The 24202-nt window shown below is 45.7% G+C and overlaps 1 protein-coding gene across 4 annotated transcripts in view; it reads left to right on the forward strand.

Annotated features, from left to right (window-relative positions):
- SATB2 (SATB homeobox 2) overlaps positions 1-24202 on the forward strand; it is a 139578-nt gene that overhangs the window by 104692 nt on the left and 10684 nt on the right. For all 4 annotated transcript variants that reach the window (XM_063341882.1, XM_063341878.1, XM_063341879.1 and 1 more), the window contains exon 10: positions 9426-9623. In XM_063341882.1, coding sequence (XP_063197952.1) covers positions 9426-9623 — 198 coding nt within the window. The remainder of the gene's footprint in view (positions 1-9425; positions 9624-24202) is intronic.

Genomic DNA, 24202 nt, shown 5'->3' on the forward strand with positions numbered 1-24202 from the left:
TTTGAAAGCCAGATGCAGAAGGTTAAAGAACAGGATCCACAAATGTTCTTGTTTAATGCAAAGTTGCTGCACATAAAGGTTTTGTTTCTTCAGCAGCAGCAAATAAAAAAGTGTTTCTGAGGCTGATGTTTCTTTTGTTTCACAGCCCTGCCAAAGCAATGCTGGCTCCCTGGGATGACCCAGCATTCGCCATGCTGAGATGTCATAGCGCTCTGCTGGAGCATGAAAGTGGTTTATGGGGGCACTGGAAGGCAGGGACAGAGGAGCTGTAGCCAAGAACCATAGCAGTATGGGCCTCCCCCTGCCCCAAAGCCCACCTGCGTGCCTGCCCCCCGTCCTGGCTTGGTGTGCCTGTGGTGTCCCACTGCTGGCTGCAGTGCCCTGTGGCCAGGAGGAATGCCAAAAGCAAAGTCACAGCTGCTTGTGTAGGGGAGAGACACCGGCATGGTGGGATGGTTGGCATTTTGCCTTACGTCTCGTTTGTCTGAAAACTAGTGGCAGGGCTTTCCCAGTTCTTTGTGCAGGCCAGTTGTGCCAGTGATGGGCATTTTGGTGAAGATGCTGCTGATTTCAGCAGCTGACTTACGTGGCGGGAAGCGCTCATTGAAAACTGCCCATGTTTGCAGAAGAGAGAGTTTGAAAGAGGGAAAAAAAGAGCTAGTCTGAGGGTTTGCTTAGACTCTCCGCCAAGGTTCGTTCACTTGCTGTTCTCCACAGGCCTGTCTTGCATTGCATTGGCTTCCTCTATTATTCCCTCACCCCAGACTACTGAGAGGCTTCCAGTTTGCTAACAAGGCATGTGTTATGTTGGGCGCTGCTTTTCTGTCAACAGCAATCCACGGTGCTGTGAGATCTTCACAGTTTTAGCAGCCAGTGAATCTCCGACAGGGCTGTTTTGACATTTTATACGCAGGGCTGTATGTCATGTACCCAAGAGAGCATCCAGAGCCAATGGAGGCCTCATTTCGTCTTCTGTCTTCATGCAGGAAGAGTGGTACCCACTGAGAGCAGTTATTGCAAGTGGCATCATCTACTGGTGGAGTTAATTGACCTCTAATTTAACAAGTAGCCATCTTTATTCTTAAGTCATGGCAGAGTCTCAGTTCAGCAGCTACAGGGAAGGGCAGCTGCTAGAAACTGAGGTTACAAATCACAGAGCTCGCGAGTCAACATAAATGCAAGGAACAGGGCCTCAAGGAGCTACCAAGGTAGTATGGTGAGACTTCTTTAAGGGAATCCACCTTCATAAAGATCTCCAGCCATTCATCTTAGACATTGACTTATTCATCACGTATTTACCTTAGTATGCATTTTATTCCTTGCAACATCTATCTAGATATTTTTAGTCTTGTTTGTGAAGTGCTGTGCATCCCTTTGTATTTTTGAAGGCAGCAGGAGCTGAGGGGCTCAGTGCCCACCAAATGCAGCCTCCAAAGCTGTCATCCTATTTCAGCTGCCAGCTGTTAGTGATGTACCCGCTGGACAGCATGCTTCTCTGGGGATGCCGCCTGCTAGTGCCCTTTGTCCTTTAAATAGCTAAACCTGGGACCTGTATTATCACGTTGGGAGCATTTCTGAGTGAGGCCAGAACACCAGGATTTGATTTCCAATCTGCGCTTTGGGCTCTCCTGGTTATATTTAATTCACGAGGAGATGGGTTTCCAGTGTGCCATTTCAGAGAGGTTCAGGTGGCCTGTGTGTCTCCAGAGCTGGGCAGTGGGACAGACAGAGACTTTGACTTTGAGTTGCTGCAGGTTTGGACTGTCAGTCGTGAAAACTGGCTTCTACATCCAGTTCTGCAACTGCTCTATAGTACGACTTCAGGAAAACAATTTGCCCCGCGACCATGTGCCAGCACTTCTGTAATACTGCGCAGCAGCATCACCCCTCTGACTTCTGCTAGTGAGAGCCGTACCAGAGGCTGTGCTGTCCTCAGCGGATGCTTTTTTCTTAGTCTGTGCAGAATGAGTTTAGGAATATAGTTCTGTTCATAGTAAACAGTTATCGTCAAAATAAATAGTGGGCATAGCTGGCTGGAGTACTTGTTGACAGTCTGAGGGAGGGCAGAGCTTGTATCAGCATGGAGACTGAACTTCCCACAGTTCTCCCAGGACTAGAGACTCTCCTTAATCAGGCTGGGGCAGCACGGGGAAGCAGGGCATGTGCTGCTGGGGTTCTGCCCCGGGCAGTGCAAATGGAAGGTTTTGACTTTGCCAGTCCAGTGAAAAGAAAAAGTAAGCCCTTGAAACTGAAATTCTTCCTCAAGGGACTGGAATTTTTTCCAGTTGCACCACGGTAAAGCAAGAGAGACCCCACGGAGCAATATTTGGAGCCCCCATGGCAGGGGGCTGGACTTAGATGATCTTTAAGGTCCCTTCTAACCTGAACCATTCTATGATTCTATGATCTGAAAAAAGCGTTAAGCTGGCAAAGCTCAGTCTCTTAGTCATACCTTTGCTCTGTTTAAAAATGAACGAACAAAAAATAAACTTGACCAGGGGTTGGAGGCTGGGGGCAGAAAAGCTCTTCAGTTGAGGTCCTTCAGGTTAAGAGAAACACAGGCCTATGGATGGAAATCACTCCCACAGTTCCTCCCTTCTCCACTGACTTTTCTTTTTTCTTGTTGAGATCCCTGCCTCATTGCCAAGATTGTCTGGAAGCCTGTTCTCTGTGTTAGCCCCACAGTAGGAGTCCATCCTAGAAGGGACTCAGCAGCACGGCCACCTGCCCATACCCTCACCTCCTGTCCATGTCCAAGAAGAAAGTACAGGTACTGCGAGAGGGATGAGCAACGTCACTTCTGAGGCAGGGTTAGCTCTAGAGACCCTTTATTTTGTCCTTCCCTCTCTCTCCTTCCTAACATATTCCCTTGTATTCATTTGATATGATGGGATGCCTTCTCACCCCTTTTAGCTTATAATAGGTATTTTCTGTGCCCTTAAACTAATTAGCTTCCAGTGAAGATGAACAACAGCTAGGAAAAACAGCTGGTGGTGAAGATGTGTAGCATATATAGTGTATGCATATAGGACACTTCTTACTGCTGTAGCATCTCAGTGCATTTATGATGCTGTGAATCTCTACAGCTGGGGCATATCTGTTATGCTGATATTTTGATGTTCTTGTTACATATGGAGAAAAAACAGAAAGACATTTCTCTCCTTGACTGAACTTAAATTTTCTTTGAAATACCTTTGTCTTTTTCACGGTCTTTTTCACAGACTTCTATATGCAGTCACAGTGTGACCCCCATCCAGGACAGCATCTGCAGCAGTGCCTTTAGCCTCTCAGCAGCCAAGTGAAGCAGGGGCGGTTGTGGAGCTGGGGCTTTGCTCAGGAAGTCCTTGGCAGACCTGGGAGCTGATGGCGGGCTGCTTGCCCTAACCACAAGCCCACATTTCCTCTATAGCGTGGGGAGAGGCTATTTTGAACTTGGCACGCTGTAAATATCCTCAGTGCACAGCATCCTTCCCTCTGAGGCCAAGAGCTGTAAGCAGACTTGGTGTTCCCATGGATCTAAGATACGTCAGGGCTCATGTACCTCATTCATTTTTTTGGTGTTGTTTTGTGTTTTATAAAGCTAGTGAGAAACTGGCCCTCATGAAAGTGCTCTGCATTTTGCCTTGAATTTTTTGGGGAGGGAAAGTACTGAGCATTTCAGAAAATCCAGGCTATCGAGTGATTAACCTTGAACTGTATCAAAATCCTCCAAGTAAAGCGTCTCAGGTTCAGTCCCCCTCCCCCGGCCCTCATCAAGAATTCATTGAAGCCATGACAGAACTCTCCATTACAGTTAGTCTTTTATCCATTTCAGCTTTCTTGATTAGGTTATCTTGAATCATTAGGGGGTTTATTTATTTTAATAGACACTTATTGGATTCATGGAAAGAGAGTTTGGCGACTAAGGAACAAGAGCTGAATATTATCTGGCTCATTTCGCACTGCAGAGAGTCCCAAACTAAGCAGAGGGAAGAGAGGCTGAGGAAGTTTGTCCAGAGGACTCCTGTGATCCCATGTAGAAAGCGAGCTTTCTCTGGGGAACGCAGCATTTCTTTCCCAATCTTTCAAGACTTGCATCGATCATTGCTGCTTTTTTTTCTCTTTTGTCACATATGTTGACATTTTCTGCACTGATGATGTGGGTGAGGAAATGGCCTTTTACATTTATTTTTGAGATTTATTCCTGAATCACTCTTACTAAAAACTCTTCATTTGCCTACTCATGCTTTCACTGGAGACCCTAGAAAATATCAGCACAGAAAACTAGCTGTATTGTTGTTATTATTATTATTAATGTCAATATAAGTGGAGGGAAGCACAAGGTCAGTTCAGCCGCAGTTTTGTCCCGTCTCCAAGTGCCTTGTGGTCCAGCCCAAGCAGAAAGGCTGCCTGTGACTAAGCCACCGTGAAGACCCAACTGCCGCCTCCTGCAGTGGCTTTCAGTAAAGATGCTGCTCGAAGTGTAAGCACCGGCCTTGCAGCACCGCCATAACTGAGCCTGAGCTCTTCCCATATGCTTTCTTGTCCTTAAGCAGAAATTTGGTCCTTGGAGTCAGCAGATCTGCAGGGGGCAGTTCTGGGTGTCAGGATATTTGTGCCATACCTTCATTGAGCACTGGAAAACCTGACCTTACTGTAGTCTGGTACCTCTGGCCGCCAAAGCAGCCTCCCCTGCTCCAGGGTAAGTCTGGCAAAAGTGAAAGGGTCGAGCTGCTAAAAAGGGCTCAGGGATAAGTGACAGAGAATTTGGCTGGCGCTGGCCGCACCAGCAAACTGTCCCTCGAGGGGGTTCGAGCGCGCCAAGGCTGATGCTTTGGTGTAGTAAGCACGCTGTTTCTTTAACAGCATAAAAGCACAATGGGAATGGCTGGCTTCCTGCAGATTTTTGTTGTTGTTTGCTTAGCTATGTGGAAATGTATTTGATTAGGAGACAGAGAGAGAGGTTAAAAATAGGACATTAATATGATATTATTTGTTTTATCAAATAAAATGCTTAGAAAATGTTTATCTTGTCTCATGAGAACAACAAAAATAGAGGCCAGCACTTCTCTGCAGCTCTCTTCAGTGAGCTAAATTGGGCTGTATTGTCGATGCCTCTAGAAGTTTTGGGGTGAAACGAAGGAAGTTCTGAGCAGAATTCCTTGTAACCACAGGCACTGGGTGTGCCTGACTGTAGAGCCAAAAGCATCCTTTAATTGTGCTGGTTTTCCTCCTCTTATTTTTAATGGAAGACATTCCCATTTGAGAACCTTAGAAGCTGACATGAGGGGCCGGGTTCTGCCACCCATATTGACACTGGTGTGTACCAAACTCTCCTGGTAACTCTGTGTGAGCCAGGGGGACGGTTTGTGCAGTGGAGCCAGACTTGCCATGTGCAGGGGAGGCAGGATCAGAAACACAGCGTATCACGGATCTGGGGAAGGATGTGTTATTTGTTAGATTTTCAGAATACGTTCACAGAAGTTGGGTTTACTTGCAATGCAGTGAGCTCAGATGTTGTGGATGAGTGGGGGGAAAAGGTGGTGAGAGACCGTCTCCTCCTTCTTCTTCATGCAAATAAATGTAGCTATAGATGAAAATTCACTGTGAATGGCTGTAGCTCCAAGAATTTCTGTATGTTAGCATTTCATAAATGAAATAATTCTCCTGGAAAGCTCTGTGTAACATACACAGACCCAAAGAAATAAATAAAAGAAAATAAAAAAAATTGCAACCAAAAAACCCCAAGTTGAGATTTTTAACAGAAAAGGGAGATTTGCGTATTAATAATTCATGAGTTCTCATTGAACACGCACGAAGAAACGGTGCTATTCAATAGAGAATACTGTCATCTGTCACTGTTTTATTTGACATTTACACTTTTTTTTTTTTTTTTTTTTTTTTGCCTGGTACTGCAAAACTTTCTTGGATGGCGTGCTAAGATTATTTAAATAAATAATTAAAAAAATCCGATGCAGACTTTTCATCTGTGCATGGGGAAGGCGGTTACTTGCGATCATGAAGAATGTGCGAGTAAGCTGCAGCGCTGTATTTTCTCACGTATTAGCCAAAGCTATCGCCTAATAAGCAGCCCCGTAGATGGCTAGATAAGGGTCTTCAATGGACAAACGAGAGAATGAATGCTTGATTGAATAAAGGGAAGGATAGGAAAAGAGCAATGAAAGGACAGATTTGGTGCAGATAAGTGTAGACATGCACGCAGTGGGTACGTGTGTGTATGTGTGGGGGTGAGCGAATGATGGCTGTTGTGAAGAAAGCTGCCACAAATACATTGCCATTGCGATGCAAAAATAAATATTTATAAATGGCGTTGTGGGAGATCCAGTCCCGCACAATGTGAGAGAAGACAGGGCGTTTAGCACAATGACAATTCAGAGTTAGGCGCACCTTGCAATTTCTTGCTAATATTAGGCTCATGAAAATCTTTCTGCTCTGTAGGTTAGTTATTATTTATAAAAATCACAGAACCAGCTGATACATTCATAAGCTAATTATTGTAGCAGCTGGGTACACATGGTGCAATATGTCTGAGGCTGTGAAGTATCACAGATTTCTTGGGGCCTGCTGTGGTGGGGGTGTGCTGTTGAAGGCTGGATCCCTTAATCTGATCAGCCAAGCAAATACTTTGTGGGGAAACTGGATTAATATCTCTCTAAATACCACGGATGTGCTTCACCTTCAGAACCAGGCTCCTTTAAACGTGCCATTAGCTTGTGTCCTTTGGGGAATGGAGAAGTTCTCAGGTGTCCTCAGGATGGCAGGGTCTTTGCCTGGTGCCTCCCTTTGCCAGAAATTAATTTGGTTTGCTCATGTCTGCACACATGGTCACACTGCAGTCTAATCTTTTCCCTAATAGCTCCAAGGTCAGGACCTCGCATGTTGCCAGGCAAATTGAGCGCTATCCTTCTTAAAGACTAATGGCAGCGAGTGCCTAGTCCGTAATGAGGCCTGTAGTGTTGCTCTAAGTGATTGTAATGAGTGCTGATTATAACGGGACAGATAAATCAAAATGCAGCAGTCGCCATTGGGCTAGCAGGTCCAACTTTGGGAAGGGGAGGTGGCCGGGCTGAGTCGTCCCTGCAGCCCTCGGGAGAGCCCCAGGAGCCATCCTCCCCCCTGGGCCTGCCCCTCACCGGGCTCTGGCTCCACCAGGTGTGGGGTTTTGTGTGTATTTTCTGTTAAACGATTGGTCTTCATGCTGCAGCATCTCTCGGGAGATGTTAAACATACCTGCTTGAAACATCTGAAAGAGTTCCGTTGGAGCCTCATTCACATCACTTGAAACAGGGAGAAACGGGAGCTTATTTTTTCCATAGTTGGTTTATTTTCCATTTCAAAACTTATTTCCTTTGTATGGAGGAATGCCTGAGAAAACACTGTGGAGCCGGGAGGTTTTCTTCCGGTCTTCTCTGTAAAAGAGAGAAAGTTTTGGGGGATTTCTGAGCAGAGGAAAGGGAAAGAGGAGAACTGAGGGCAAGGGATGTGGCCGCACCACATTAAAATGCAGACATCACCTGGCTGAGAGATTACCCAAATACCAGTCAAAATACTTTGAAAACATAATACAGATTTTTTTTGCCCCTAAGTAAATGAGTAGATATCTTGTTTTCATCCTTGCCCCCCGCCCCCGCCGGCCCTCCTAGTTTATTGCAAGAAAAGATCAGGTCTGCACAAATGTGGCCTCTCACTTGTAAAAACAAGGCAGTGTTGTGTTACAGATTAGTTTATAAATCCCTGGTGGCTTCACAGTTCAGTGCCTACAGCTGCTGCAGATGGGCCTGGGTTTTTGTCTCTTCGCTGTGCTGCAGCCGGCAGTTGAAGGAGAAAATGGAATGATCAGGTTATTAACATGTAGGCCGTGAGGAAGAGGCTGCACAATGAGAACAGCTGGTGTTGCTGTCTTGGCTGATGCAGCGGAGATAATCAAATCTTGCCTTTTTTGGGGGGGTGAAGGCAGAAGACACAGCGGAGAGTAAGACAAACAACGGCTTATGATATTATATATGGGGTTTAGAGTGCACGGTAGAAGTTGTCAATGGCTTACAAGTTGTTACACAAAAAAGCAATACCAAAAAGCCCCCACGTGGACCAGTAATGAACCTGGCTGTTCAGCTTGCTCTAGTCGCTGCTCAGAAAAATACAGTTTTGGCTACTTCTCGTACCCAACATTTTTAACATTGATCAAGCTATTCTTCTAGGTATTGTAAGGTGCCTGTCAAAATGGTGTCAAAATGCTGAGTTGTAGCTCGAAAATGATGGGTTATAAAGCTACTAGGTAAAATATTTTGACAGGAGTCAGTAAGGCGCGTTGACAGCATCCTCGGCATTATCTTCTCGTGTTCTGTCATTTGCATTGCGTCTCCCGCGCACAGGCACAGGAGGGGAGCCGCTGTCCCCAGCCCCAAGCGGGGCTGGCTGCTGGCAGGCAGGACGGGGCTGCCTGCGTCCCCCCCCAGGTAGCCAGAGTCCCTGGTTAACCTGCTGGGGACGCCAGGTCACACACACGCACACAACGCACATGGGGCTGTCCTCACCTGAACAGCTCTTGCCGTTGTGCTCTCGGGTGGGCTTTGTGTTTGAGAGTGGTGTCCTCTTCCTGAAGCCCCCGTGCTTTGCCCTCCGGGGGTCTGAGCACTCAGCTCCTGTGGAGAGATCCTACAGGATTTCCGACAGTGGTAACTTTTTGAAGGCACTTTGAACTAACCTTAAAACAACATAGCAGGAATAAAATCTACTATTATTATGATCTGTAGTTGGCATTTCGAATTACCTCCACCCAATATCTTGATCTCTCTAGTAACTTCTGCAGGACCCTGTTTGCTGCTTTCCTGCCACATACTAGAGGGTTCCCTTTTGATGAGGTTACGTCTTCTAAGTGGCCATTTGATTATTTCAAGCTGTCAAATTTTAGTGGGGTTCAGAGGTGGGGGAGGTCTTTACTTGATAGTATCTTCTTATGAACATTTTTGGTAGCGGTTGAATCTCTGGTCCTGCAGCTGCAGCCTTTAGCATGAGGGTTGTTAGCAAGCCTCAGGGGTTGTGTCTCCTTTACTCTTGCTTGGATGAAGAAATAAAGGGGCTCTGAAACGGAAGCGGAGGTGCACCTTTATTTCAACTTTGGTTTTCTATAGGAAAAATATTTATATCTGAGCATTTTAAACATGGTATGATTATGACAGGGGACAAGATGCTGTGATTCCTGGTTCCTTTTAAGCACTGCTGGTTGCGTCTGTTTCTCCAGCTTGCAGGAAATATAATACATCAAGGATTTGTTGAGACCAAAGGGCAGCTGAGGAGAGGGGGTGTTCTGTGTGAGATGAGACCAGTGAAACTTGCAGCGCAGAGATTTAAGTCTAGCTGACCTTCCACTCACATCTGGTTCCTCGGTGCTCAGTGAATTAACTGTGCTCACCCCACCATTGCAGGGCTGGCTGTGTGAGCTGCTTCGCTGGAAAGAGAACCCAAGTCCGGAAAACCGCACCCTTTGGGAGAACCTCTGCACCATTCGCCGCTTCCTGAACCTTCCCCAGCATGAGAGAGATGTGATCTACGAGGAAGAGTCCAGACATCACCACAGTGAGCGTATGCAGCATGTTGTCCAGCTCACCCCTGAGCCCGTGCAGGTCAGAGCACTAACTTTCTTTTCAGGGTGTCTGCCGGGGCGGGGGAACAAATGTCAGAGGCAGAGAAGAAACTCGTTCCAGCCTCCTTCTGCTTTGCAGGTTGGGATACACCGGTTTTCATCTGTCTGTAGGGCCACACGCAAGCCACAGCTCTCAAGTTCAGAGCTCACTGTGTGTATGTTGCAGCACGTGTGTGTGTGTGTAGGTTTGTGTTGGTGGTTGAAGAGAAGGGATGTGACCATCCATGCCACCGGTAACAGCATGGTCAGTCGTGGTGATATTATAGAGCCCCCCTGGTGTCAGTAGTTGTGTTGTGGCTGAAACACAATTTAGCTGTCTAAAGCTACAGACATTTAGAGGAGTACAAATGTGTTCCTCAGCAACAGCAAGAAGTGTGTGGTTATTTAGGAAGCAGTACAGGAGTGGGGAATTAGTCACTCGCTCCTTCTCACAGAGCCTGAGCACCCCTGATACCCACTCCCAACGGTGGGCAACGGGCAACTGCAGCTGTACGCGTGCTTTTGTTCGAAGGAGACAGATAACACTTCAGGAAAAGTAGGACAGTAGGAAAGAAAGTTTGTCCATGCATGGGTAACACCAGTGTTTTGAAGAATGTAACATGGAGAAGTAGTTTTTATATATTCACTGAAACTTTTAAAAGTACTTCTAAAATGACCGCGATGAGTGTTTTGCAGGGAACAGGCCTTCATTTCACAGCTTCCTCAGGATTGTTTTGCTCCTCTCTACAACCTTTGTGACCAGTATGAATTTTTGGTTTGTGCACCTTTGTTCTATCCTTGTCTCAGGTCTTAACAGAATGAGAAATAAATAGGTACAAATATGTGTAAGGAAAATGAAGTGAAAATACGACAAGATTTTTCATCTTTGCAGTTCCAGCTTCAGTTAGAAGAGAAAATCGGCCTTATGTGTGTTCCTAATAACTAGTGATGCATGTCACAAACCCAGACATCTGCTGATGGTCAAGAGAGGCCCAAGAGATGTTTTTTCAATCTAAAAAGCTGAGGTGACGCCTTCCACAGCAGACCATCCTTTTGGATCACCACTGGCGCTCGGTGCCATTGACCTGATCCCATTGCGTGACTCTGATAATCTCACAGTTCCTCCTCCCACCTTTGCTCTCCCCGTTGTCGTTTGATGATGGCTTGCACTGCTTTGCTACCCTTGCTGTGAACCTTGGTATTCAGCCTCTATTCTTTGTCACTGCTCTTGTTCTGCTGCTGCTAGCACTGCTGCCAGCTATCTAGTCACCTTTTTTCAAAGGCGGGAGGTTTTTCTGTCTTATAGTCCTGCCCCTTCTGAAACACGTTGGTCTCACCCAGTTTAATTATTGCCTAGTTCAGTCTCCTTTGTCTCTTCTGCTACAGACTTCCTCCTTGCTTTCCATTCGGTCTTTGCCTAGAAGAAAAAATGCATTTCCTGGGGTTCGGATTCTCACAGCTATTAAGTAGGGGAAGTGCTCTAAGTAGTTAACATTGCAAGTTTTGTCTTCCAAGTTCCCAAAAGTTTGGGGGATCTTGGAGGCAAGGAGCTGCAAAAGGGTAAAGGGCTGAGCTAACATGTGGGAAGACAACTAGACCTGTGTAGATTTGAACTTATTAACCCAGTTCTGGTGCTCACAGCAAGCAGGAATATCCTCTAAGGGACAGTTTGAAGAAAAAGTTTCCCTGAGCTCTTGTGGGTGACCTTGATGATTAGCCTACTTTCCAAAGCCTTCTGCACATCACTTCTGCATCGTGCAGGTTGGCTCTTGTGAGTGACACGTTACACTGCGTTGGAATGTGATGCATTTGTATTTGTCAGCAAGTTACAAAGCCATGGATTAATTATTTATTACAGTCAAAATATGAAAAATGAAGAAAAATAAATGGAACCAGCTGGCAACTACATACAGCAAAACTCTGGAGACCCTGGTATACAGTTGATACACTAGGCTTGTGTTTTGGGGGTGCTGCATTTTAAAGCTATGTTTGCCCATCCAAAAACCCCAGTAGGTTTCTGAGTGGCACGCTACCAGTGCAAGACACAGGAGGCTTGCCGTCCACCTGCTCCCTACTGTCAAAAGATAGCCTGCACCAAGCAATTTTTGTGTAGCTTTCGGTCTCTGGGACTTGAATTGTTTCAAGCAGCAAGGTTTGTTTTTTGGCTTTGCTGCAAGGGTCACTATTAGGTAATTAGCCATGAAGAAGCAGTGACAGCAGCCAGAGACGTAAAGCTGAGGTCCTCACACTTGCAGTCATTGGAGATTCTGTGACACTTTACATAAGGGTAGGGGTCTCGGGCCCCGCTCCTGGCCGAACTCCAGGCCAAGTAATTACATTCTGCCTATCTGAAATTCCCTCTGTAGTGTCCAGTGGGAAAGCAACTCTCATTTCCTTCTCAGAGCGGTGGCGGGTGCAGAATGTCTGCCACAGTGCCTGGCTGCATTTTAGCAGGGGGTGGAAACATCCGAGAGCTGCAGTCACTGACCTACTTTGCTTTGCAGGCTTTGCTAGTGAAAAGTGTACTGTAAGTCAAGCCCTTACCTGCAGCCTTGATGTCAAGATGACAGCCCTTTGAAGAAAATACAAGTAGCAGTGCTGTGAATAACAGCAGGTGCGGTTCTGGAACACCGAAGCAGGCAGGAGGCTCCTACCTCTGCTCTCTCTGTGCCCACATCGCCTTTCTCTCTGCTGGGATGGGTTTGACGTGTGTATGGGTAACGCATGTCTGATGCTTGAGTCTCCTGCTCCTCCAGCTGTTAGACTGGGAGAGCCTTGAAAACAGGCTGCCCCGTGCTGCTGCCAGAGCTCCCTGCCACCACTATCGAGCTCTCTCTGGGCTGAGGACGCCCCTCTGTCAGACTGAAGGACTGGGAAGAAAATCCTGGCTATCATCACAAGAGGCGTGACCAGGCAAAAGAGAATGGATAGATAAATTTCATCCTTTTCCCCAGTATGGCTTCTTGGAAATGGCAAAGGTTTCTTTGTGATGGTTTTTGTGTAGTTCACTTGCTGATTACAGGGTTGAGCACACCTTTCGAGAGGGAATCACCCCAAGGCTGGGTATGGTTTCTGTCCTCCTACAGCAGGGTGTGCACAGCGGGGCAGTTGTAGTGCTGTAGAAGATCAGCTGGACACAACTTGACGTTTAAGGGACTGTTGTTTATTTTGTGGCACGTTCTTGCCCTCACTTTGGTATTACTAGCCTGTACCTCACTGTTTAGCTTTAGGTTCAGGGCTTTAAAAAGAAACATTTTCATTTTTTTCTCTCTTCCATTAGATTTTTTGCATCAGCCATATATTAATCCATTTAATCAAATATTTTCCTGTTTCTGAAATGAAAAATGTCTATAGTGGAAGCTCAATGCACAAGAAATTCCTCCCTGCACACTTGATTTATTTGTTATTGTGCTGAGGAGTCGTAAAATGTGAGCCCTGTGGAGCTCTGTGACATGGCTGTGTTCTCTGGCAGCACCGCGTGTGACCATATGGACGTGCCCGAGTGCGGATTTTCCTCCACATGCTGCTCGCAGAGCATCCACGCTACACCTACATGTTGCTGTGCATGCAGGCTGAGCTTGGTTTTTAAGGAAATTCAGGTGTGCACTAAGTGTGTCTTTCTCCCTGCCGTTCTGTGCAATGCGGTGTCATCACAAAGTGCTGCTGTAGGACTGAAGAAAAGACCTACCAGGTTGTCGCTAGCTGGGTACCACAAGGACACCACCTCTGATTTACAGAGTGCCTGAGCCACAGGTTCCTGGAGGGTGGGAGGGTATGCCGGGAAGCATTATTATATTTTTGCCTTGTTCTCAGCCTCTTCCACCACTGTCAGCTGTGGGATCCTGGCTGGACCTTTGATCTGGCCTGGCCTGGCTCTCATGTAGGTCTGTGGGACAGCCTGCGTGCAAAGTACGTGCTGCTGTGTTTAGCTTCCTGCCCTGCAGAGGTGAGGGGACCCTGTCTTACTTTCCATCCCCTGCTAAATCCCACCATTCCCAGGCTGTTCGCTGCCGTTGGACCTTTCTGGAGTGTTAACGCTGAGAAGTGCCTACAGCCACTTCCCGTTGCCAGCCAGGGATTCGGTGTTTGTTACAGACGTGCTGGGACACAGTAAATGTAATTTCTCTCCCTTCTCCCACTATTTGTCTGCTGTGTCCAAGGTGACCACTCTGGAGAATAACCATCTTGCCTGGCACTTTAATATAGTGCTAATTCATTGTTAATTGCTGGGGCAGAGAAACCTGACTCAGTTGGGAAAACGATGCATCAAGCTGTTGTCTCTGGAGTGTTGGGGTGGATAAGCCGGTTCTCTGGAGTAACGAGCCACCACTGCAGCGAAGTACCCACTATTCAGAGAGCAGGGAAGCCTTGCCTTTCATTTTCTGCTGAAGCTGGTAGGTACATATTTATTTAAGAGCAGCCAAATGTTGACTTTAAAGAAACAGGAATGGTTTTCGCATGCTTTCTGATACACTGTTACTTTTGTCACTTTTTTTAAAATGATGTCCCTCCGCCCTTTTTTTCCCTGAAGCTTTGATTTAGGCAAATCTGGCAATTTATACTAGCTCAGATCGTAAATCATGGAGGAACATTAATAAATAAAAGAAGGCATAGCAGAAAGCTGTAGGAAAGCTCTTTTGTATTTTGTGTTCACTGCAAACATTGTGGGCTCTCTTTAAATATGCGGAAAATAACATACCACAGAAGTAAATGAAATACTAATTTTGTCATTTTGTGAGGGATGGAAGGGAACAAATATTTTAGAAATGACAATGAAATACAAAACAGCAGAACATGGAGCCCTTGTAAAAATGGGTCAAAGCAAGTGGCAATGGCAATCCAATGAAACTAATTTCATATTCTCTTTCTAGAAGTAACAGAGAGGGGAATGAATGCCACAGTAGTGCTTCCTAATGAAATATCTGATTCTAAACAACGTCTTAGAGTTCATGGGTCACGCAATGCATAGCATGCAGATGGAAAAAACAGCGAGACTTACAATTTCTTTACTTAAAAAAGAATATTAATTAATAATACTTAGGCAATCATAGATGATAAGTGAAGCAAAACTGTGTTATTCCATAGGGGAGCATGGTGTGCTTAATGATCTATAGGATGATGCGCACAGTGGGTTTTTGCTGTGTTTGTGTGGGTTACAGCAGGGCATTTCGCATACTGGAAATGCGGACTGAGTTGTCTGGGAGGCTTGGACAAACACTGCTTTCCCAAACCACGCCAACTCTCCGACTTTGTTGCTTACTGTTTTATCTAGACAATTTTTTTTGTGGGGATGGTGTGCCCTGTGAGTCTTTCTTAATGGCTGCACCCTGATAGTTTTGCTTTTTGATCCTTTCTCTGCACCCAAAAGAAAGACCATAGATGGTCAGTACCTACTGCTTTTTGATTCCCTCGGCTCCTTATTCCGTGGCTGGATGTGATGTCTGCTCAGACAGGGGCGTCAAGACTGGTGAGACAACTTATGCTCAGCAAGCCCAGATGGACTTTCAGAGATATTTGTATTGCAGGTTTGTCCATTCCACTCAAAACTCTCCGAGATTTGGTTTGGGTGGATTGCAGTTGGAGTATTTATTTTGTCTTTGATTTAGAACTACAGGGGGAAATGTATGTCAGAACAAGAACTGTGAATTTTGTGAGTGGAGAATATCTGTCTTCCTCTAGTCATTAACGTTATCTGGAGTTCCATTCTCTCTCTTATCAAAATTAGACAATAGCAGTCAATTTCAGTATCTCCTTTCAATCTAAACCATTCAAAAACCACCGAAAAAATCTCAAACTATGTAACTTCTATTTCTGTGCAGTGTTAAAGCTGAAGGCAATATATATTGCAAATGCCACTCATTCAGCATTTATCTCTATCGTGTGTGTGTCTGCTTTTGGGTGGGGTAAGGGACTCTCTCTCTTGGAAGGAAGCAGCAGATGCAAAACTCTCTTCCACTTCTGAACTGCCTTCTCATACTGCTCCAGTACCCGTGCCCTGCAGCCAGACACGCTGCGTTTTGGAACAAACGCTGTGTCTGTGCGCTCCGGTTTTCCCTCCTTTTGGTGCACACCGTTTTCCTGATGGGACACAGTAGCTCAGGAGCCTTGCACGTGGTTTGACAAAGGCAACAGGAGCACATATCAGACAAGATGCAACTTTACACTCAACTCAGAGGTGTCCGATAGAGCTTCTTGTGATTGATAGTTACTACAATTGCAGTGGAAAGCTGCTGAGCTTTGACTGCTATAGCCAAACCTGCCTACTGCGCCTTCTCAGCTGTTTCTGTTTAGTGCAGATATCTAATGTGGCTGAAAAGTGCTGCAGATTTTTATTAACTTTAAGCCTGCGATTCCCCTTGAAATGATAGTGGGGAGTGTACTTCCAATTACATGAAAACTGCTTCTGTTCTGAAATTAGTTTAGGTTTAGTACTGTTCCATTTAACCCTAGAAATGGGAGATCAAGTAAAGTGGATAGTTTTGTTTTTTTCTAAGGTGGCACGTGTAGTCTTGTCAAAGTAGTACATCCTTTCCCTATTTGTTCAGACTCCTGGAACTGTGAGGCCACCTCAGTGCCACCTGCTCTGGGACAGCTTTCATTTGGTCCAGGATCAGCTGAGGACAGGGCAAGAATGAAGTGGGACTCTTAAGCGAGGGAGCCCTGAAGTGTTTTCCTTCACCAGCTTCTTACAACAAAGACGACCGTGAGGGTCCTGACAGCGCAGCGGAGGTAAAGGCCATCCCCCTGGGATGTCTGGACAGGATGCCTGTGCTGTCATGTAGGACGGGCTGCCCCCTTTGAGGCAGACAGTGGCTTGTGCTGCCCCAGAGCAGCTCTGCTTGGGCTGCCCCGGCGCCTGTGGGGGGATGGTCCGGGCAAAAACTTTGCTTAAAATCTGAATGTGCGGATTTAGCACTGCAGAGAGTTGGCAGTAATTGGCAGGGTGGTGGTTTGTGTTGATGTTGCTCTGACAAGTCACTGTTGTCTGAACCTTTCGCCTTTCACACGCCATTTGAGCAGATTTAGCCCTCATTTCTTCCAGTCTTGGCCCTCTCGTAAATGTTAAGCTGCCAGTGTTGTAAAGAGTTGTAGTAGGTTGAGGATGAGCAAACATCTAGAGCAAGATTGCTAAATAAAGCTCTGTAAATTCACATAACCTTTGAATTGCTTGCCGGCTGGCAGCAGGCAAATCTTGAAGGCTGAAAAGCCACTAGATGAGCCTCTGTTCCATTTACGTTTGAAAATTTTTGCAGTTAAAAATATTGGCCTTCTTAACTTCATTTTAGTGCTCCCTAAATACTCCCTGTCCCTTGCACTTGTACGCAAATGATAATATCAGGCTTTAGAGATGTGTAAATGTGTATAGGCTTCTGGCCGTACGGAACATTTTATTCCTGGGCTCCTCACAGAAATCTCAGGATAAAGTTAGGGCCCTGGATCATTGCAGCTGGCCTTTCTGTGCAGACAGGCAATTGTAAAAATTACATGGGGAGGGAAACAAGATTGTATTGTGCTACCAGAACACATTGCTTGTCCCTCAGATATCTCCGAGAGTGAGTGAGCTGCCTTTCCTCCTGTGTTCCACAGCATCCCCCAAGGAAATTGTGCAGCTTCTGGGCAGTGCTGGGAGTTAGGCTGTGACAGAGCAGGGCAGAGATGCTCGGTCTCCTTACCCCAGGCCAGTCTTTTTGGAAATTCATTGCTGTGGACTTTTTTTTTCTTCTTTTTTTCCCCTCCCCTGAATGGTTGGAAATACCCAGAGACTGTAACGTGCAGGGATAGGTTTTTTCAGGGTTAGTATGCTGTGTATGTTGTTCCATGTTTGTATGGACTTTTACAGGAATTGCAGATTGAAACAGGAAATGTTTTCGTGTGTATGCACTATTCTCACACATCAAGTATCCAGAAGTACAGTAGCACATATTTTTTCTCACAGTCATCTATGCTTACAGTGTTTCAAAGAATATTCCAAAATATCTTGGCACAGACAAAGCGAAGCTGTTTGCAAGATCCCTAGCTGTGGAACAACAAAGGCTACATTCTCAACACACATCACACATGACTTTAATAAAAGTCTTAAACAAAAATCAGATAATGTATTTAGAAAATGGAACTTCACCATTTATGATGCTTCTCACCTTGTGAAAGGAAGTAGGGATCCCCTTGTGCCTCCTTTCCAGTGTCTTTTCACACAGTTCTACTCACTTCTTCATGTTTCAAACCTTTTACCTTCACGAAGGTAAAAATCTTACATTGAGTACAAATAAATACATTTTAAAACCAGTAATTTGTGACTAACTCACATCGTGGTGCCTAACTGACTTGGTGTTGAGAAACCAAGGCAAACAAGCACGTAGAAGGTGCCTCTGGACCTTATAAGAAGTTTGAAACTTCTAAAATCATTATTAATGTCTTACCATTACATATGGCAAAAAGGATGTGGTAAATCACAGAACATATCCTGGATATTACAAACCCAGCCGTCTCATTAACTTTGTCAAAAAACATTCCTCGGTTTGCAGTTTGGATTAAATTTAGTTTCATGCTATTTGTACCATCATAGGACAATATAACGTTGACACCCTCGAATTTTCTAGTTGCTTTTTCTCAAATTTATAGTTTGGATCTCTGCATTATGCTCTTATTAGGCCATGCCCATTTGATGTGCTGCATTTGAATCCAAGGCACGTGGGCCGGGAGGACTGTGAAGAGCCCCCTGCCACAAGTCCCATCACGTGGGTGTTGAGGAAGGCGAGCACGTTCTGCAAAAAGCCTTAACGCAGACCCATAGCTCTTAGGGGCTTTTATGAGAGCTGTGTGGGTAAGTCCCTTGGTTACGTCTGGAAAACCTTGGTCTGGGGATTTTGGTAATTTTTAGATTTGAAACATACCAGAGCATCGCAGAAATCCCTTGTGCTACCACAGGATAGAGTGAGGAGTCGTATCCTGCCCGTGAGGAGTAAGAGCTAGCTCCTCTTTCCGTGCTGTGTTGAGGGAAGCTGCGGTAGGAACTGCGAATCCATCCAGTTGTAGCAGAAAGAAAGAGACACGCGACAATTCCAGGACTCAACAGGCCCCATAAAAAGATCCGTCTGGACAGCACTTCACTAGTTAAGTGCTAAGTTATTATTATTATTTATTATTTATTTCCTCTTCTATTTTTCCTCTTACTGAACAAGCAGGAAATATCTTTGTTCTTTCATTTTAGAAGTGAAATAAATGTATTCCCTGCAGCATTTGAAATTTTAATAATCCATAATAAATAAAATCATATCTAATAACATAACTGCTTTCAATTGGCAACGCGATCGCCTAGATGCATTGCAATGGCAGAAACATAAATAGTTGCAGCCTCTGAAAGCCTACTTCCTATTTGCTAAATATACTTGGCTTGCTTTAAATTCCTTTGTGTGCAGTCATTAATACAATCCTCTTTGACAGCATTTAATTAAAGTGCTTTTCTCTATTAAATTCATTAAAACTTTTTTTTTATATACAACTGTTTCCCAGACACTGAATGTTCAGGACCTGTAGGCCTCTCTTTAAATAACTTCTCTCTCCTTGTTGTAAATTGTTAATTAAATTTAACTTAGACTGTTTAAAGATGGCTTGGAAAAGAAAGCCAGATTTCAGGATATGGTCTCAATCATGTCTGATTTTTTTTAACACAATTTTTTCCATGTAGTTATAGACTGCGTGTTATATTGTTTATGAATGTTGCTGTACTTTCAGCTGGAACCAAGCGAAGAAATACCCTAAAAAGCTCATTGCCGTCTCACTTCAAAAATTTCCATCTTTTTAGTGCAGTTTCTCAGCCTGAGAGTATTTGCATGGGGGAGTGAGGAGGGAGGAGCTGTTTAGTATTAATAGATTATTGACAGCTTGATGTCTTGGCACCTAGACAGCCCATGAGGTATAATAAACAGGAAGCTGTCTGATGTAAGCGCAGTCAATAGCGTATTCAATCAGAACCTTTCAGTTAATTGCTGGTTGACCTCAGAGATTTCCTTTAAGTGAAACTGTCCTTCGCTCAGATCTCATCTGGGTTTCAGGGTTTAATTTGAGAATGCCCTTTCCATATGGTAGCTTGTGCATACGTTCCCGGTCGGATTTTTGCTTCGCTCCCATGCACGGCGTCGCAAGAGCCGGCGTCTGCCCGCAGCTTTGCAAAACACCTTGAGGTGCAGAGCGTGTGCCACCCCTCCGAAGGCTGCCAGCAGGGCCGGGCGTACGCTGTGGCACACAGCCAACGCAGGCAGGGTTGTCAACCGATGCCAGGGGTATTTTCAAAGCAGCCGAGCTGTCTCCCAGAGTTTTTAGGCACGGCTTTGGTGCCTGGGCAGGCAGAGCGGCATTGAGAAGACCTGACCTGGGCAGATGAGGTGTGCCGCAGCCCAACGAGACTGCCCCGGCAGAGGGGTCGGCACCGCTGCGTTCATCCCGCCAGCGGGCACACGTGCCCCTGCTTGTCTGCACAAGTGCAAACCAAGGCTCATTTGTATTTAGTTTCCTTAATTTCTGTACTTAGCTATTCTAATTTTTTCGGACTGCATATCTTGATGAGATCTAGATAAGCTACAAAGGCGAGCAGGCAGGAAACCACACGGGCAGTCCCTGACCCTGACTAACTGAAAACCATCTGCTTACGTGGGGAGGGAACCTCCATGGAAAGCTCTTCTAGCAAGCCTGCTGTGTTTGGGTTTTTCTTCCTTTCCCTCCAACTGTTGACTTGGAGCGTGTGTGTTTTCCTTGGGCGAGGTCAGGGGGATCACCTGTGGCAGCCCTAACGCGCAGCAAAGGGGTCTGGGTTTCCTGGTGGCAGAGAGTACTGCCCTGTGAGGGGAACGCTCCTCTACCAGAGCTAGTTTAATTCACGTTTCATTCAGTCAGGAGACTTTTTTTTGTCTCTAGATCTTGCAGTGATTGTGTCTTTTAGCCACTTATCATGCATTCAGGCTGTGGTTTGCTGAAAGGAGTATTATTACTTTTAATCTCTAATTTTTCCCTGGTTTTGATTCATTTCTGTGGTTGTCTTTGTCCCTCTGCGTCAGACAAACTGCTTATGCCTTTTTAATGGCTTGATTAGCACCGGGGAAGCGTTGCTGACTTGGAATAATGTTATTCCTGGTGTTCCCTTGTTTAAATGAGATCAGGATTAAGAATGCTGCGTTGCCATGTTTGGGATTGATTAAAGTCCAGTCCAGAGCCCTGACTGAGCCCTGGTTGTAAATTTTTTGGGTTCATGCGTGTTGGAAAGGTAAGGGGGAATAGTTTTAAGACGATGCCTCCTTGCCGGGAAGATTCAAGGGTAAGAGAGGCTTGGAGTCATTCTTTCTGGAGAGAATGGAACAAAACCATGGCGAGATGGAGCAGAACCAAGGAAGAAATCCCAAGGTATGTGTGTGCCCCTGGGGCCATCGGCTGCAACACGCACGCTTCACTCCCAGGTGTCTCTGGCCAGAACATATTCGAAAGTACTTTCTGGTTTTATCAGACTTACTGGCCAAGCTGCTAATCAGTATTACATAGACCAAAGGACTCCCACATGCAATAAAAATCATAAGCTTTATTGGATTTTGAGGTAGGAAAGATTCGCATCCAGCTCCTTTTATAAACTGCATTACATTTCATTCTTTCAGAGCTCCCATCAGTACAACCCTTTGTAAATCTGACGGTGAAGGAGGTAGGTGGGTAGATAGATGGCTGTGAGCTTCTGTTCCTTGGGTGGTACAGCCTAGAGCTATAGAAGTGCTTGCGCTGAGTGTAAGGGGTTGCTGACATTTCTGAAATACTGACAGAAAAAAATATATTGGTGCTTTTTAAATTATTATTTCCAGTTAAAATTAAAAAAAAAAAAGGTTTGTGGCAGTTTAGAGCAACATAATACTTTAAAGGAAAATAGGAAGAATTCGAAGAGCAAAAGTTGTTCTGAGTAAAAGCAACCAGAATATGCTGTTTCATGCAAAATGCCTGAACAGCTGCTTGAACTTTGTCAGAATATCCACCCCCCCGCTGCCCCAGGCAAACAGCTTGGCAAAGTAGACTTTATTTAGGCAATACTTTGATGTCACTCAGTCGACATTTTTGACTGAGAGAGAGATGTTTGACTGAAAAATGCCACACGATCCTAATCCTAATGAAGCAAAGAATGGCGTTTTGCATTTCTAGCAAACGCCTGGGGCTCCTTGCGCGCAGACCTACGCGGGCTGCAGGCGTGTGTTAGGCGTGAGCTCACCCCTGCGATGATGTGTGTGTGGCCAGCCACGGGCTGAGCCGGCCGCAGAGCTCCCCACAGCAGGCAGCAGCAAAGCCAGAGATGCATCCCAGGGCCATAACAGTGTCATCCTCTGCTTTGTCCTAATACTGCCTGCTGGCCATGTATTAAACCATTTTATTAAAAATGAACAACTGCATATTTTCCACAACTGCATATTTTCCAGTACTGTGGATATAAACTGCAGGTGCTGTTTACTTTCCGTAAAGGCTTTTTCTTCCAGCATCCAGAAGCTATAAAATAGGTTCTGGTCAGAGCAGTGAGACAGAGAGCAGTAACACCGGCGTGGCTTCCTCGGTTTTCCAGATGTGTCCACCTTTTCCAGAGTGTAATCAGGAAGACAAAGGCTTTCAGATCTAATTCTCCGAGGCCTCCTGTCCTCAGCGCCCTAATCTGTGCGGGAGACTGTACTTTGGTCATTTGATTTTTATTTACCCAGTTTCAAGCTAAGGGTATAATAAAGCACATTATGCCAGTTGCGTGTGTGGTAATGCTGGATATTTTGCCTTTTACCATGGTAGTTGATTATAATGCACTTTTTAAGACTTGCTTTCTAAAAAAAGGAATCTTTATACTTTTATGTGTTTGATTCACACAGTATAGTTTGCTCAAGTCCTGTTATTAAGTGCATTGGTGGTTACATCTAGAAAGCAAAAAACATGCTGAGTAGTGTTTTATCAGCACAAATGTACTATTTTCACTAACCATAACAGTCAGGTTCTTCTGACTTCTAACTGCCCCCATTGTAAAAATTAGCAGTACAGTTGGGTATTCCTGGAACCCCAAATAGCCATCTGTAAGGACCTAAAACAGTTTGATGGGACAAATAATTACCCCCCAACCTCTCCCCCCAGAATCCAGTGTCTAATCCAAACATATCCTTCCTGAAATAATGCAGTGCCTCCTCCTGATCTGAGTAACTGGAAAACAACATGATTATAGTGGCGCCATTCGTGCCACCATAGTTAGGGGTTTCAAGCTTGGCCTTAAGCATGGCTCTAGGTTGGGGCTTGTACGGGAAGATCGTGCTCACACTGCCCACAAACACTCTTCTGATTTTCGAAAGAAAAGGAGAACATGTGTAGTGTTAATTAAACAAGAAAGTGTAGAGGATACCAGAAGTATTTTGTCTGCAGAAAAGCAAACCAAAAAGCCTTTTTGTAGCTTCCTTAGTTCCTGTGGCATTCTGCCAGCTCTAATTAGGATTGTCAGGGTTGGGATGGGGAAACTCAGAATCGACCCGAAATCTTTGACAGACCCTCCCTCCAGCCACAACCAAGCTCAGGCGCTATTTGGAAACTGGCAAGCTGGCCTCTGCGTGCCATAGCACCCCAGCGTGCCTTGCCAGGGCTGCAAGAGAAAGCGCGGAAGGGGCAAGTCAGAGTCCCACAAAGCTCATGGCCTTGTTTTGAAGAAGGTGAGCATTAACTGGAAGGTATTGTGGCCCTCGATGCGCACGCAGATGTTGAAAGTCCCACTTGAGTGGGACTCCATTTAGCATCTCCATGCAGAAGGGCCGCGTGAACCTTTACGGGGGTGTTGCTTTTTCCCTTGCAAAGGAAGGCTGCCTTGCTACCGCAGGTTACAGGCAGGAGAGGCTTGCGTGGCTTCTTCGAGGCCAGCAGAGTCCTGCCTGCCTGCCTGCCGGGGGACGCAGGAAGCCAGCCCCCGTGCCAGCTGTGCTGGCCGTGCCCCATCCCCAGACAATGGAGCCATCCATCACCAATGCCTTCAGGAGAGAGTCTGCAGCGGCGTTGTGCAACGCTTCCTGGCCACATCGGCCTCTCTGTCACCAGCACCCTGGTTTGTGCCAGCAGAAGCCGGAATGAATCTGGCCTGTTGCGTATTTGTGCAGTAGGTACGTGCCGGCTCCACCTGTGGGCTGAGCAGTAGCTGTTGACAGCCCTCCCAGGCTGCAGCCAGGTAGTTGAGAAAGGGATATCCACTGCTGGCCGCAGTTACTGTGCACAAAACCTAAGAATCTGGCTTAAACCAGCCAAAGATGGGAAATTCAGAGCTAATCCACGAACGTTCATCAGCATGAGCTCATTTGTGCTACCCCATAAAATCAGCCAGTTCTCAGGCACTTGCACAGCAATGAAAGTTGTGCCTGTGCTTTTGTGGGAAGAGTTGAGTTAGCATTCAAGGGAGAGACGTTACCCCAGGAAACACCGGGACACTGCTCTGCATTGTCAGAGTTTTGTGATTTATTTTTTTAACATTATACAGACAAAATAGTGGCTATTGTGTAGGCACGTGCTGTCTATTAACAGAGATCAGGAAAGGGAAATAAACCACGCATTACT

This window comes from Chroicocephalus ridibundus, chromosome 7 (assembly GCF_963924245.1).
Source record: "Chroicocephalus ridibundus chromosome 7, bChrRid1.1, whole genome shotgun sequence".
NCBI classification, from domain to species: Eukaryota; Metazoa; Chordata; class Aves; order Charadriiformes; family Laridae; genus Chroicocephalus; species Chroicocephalus ridibundus.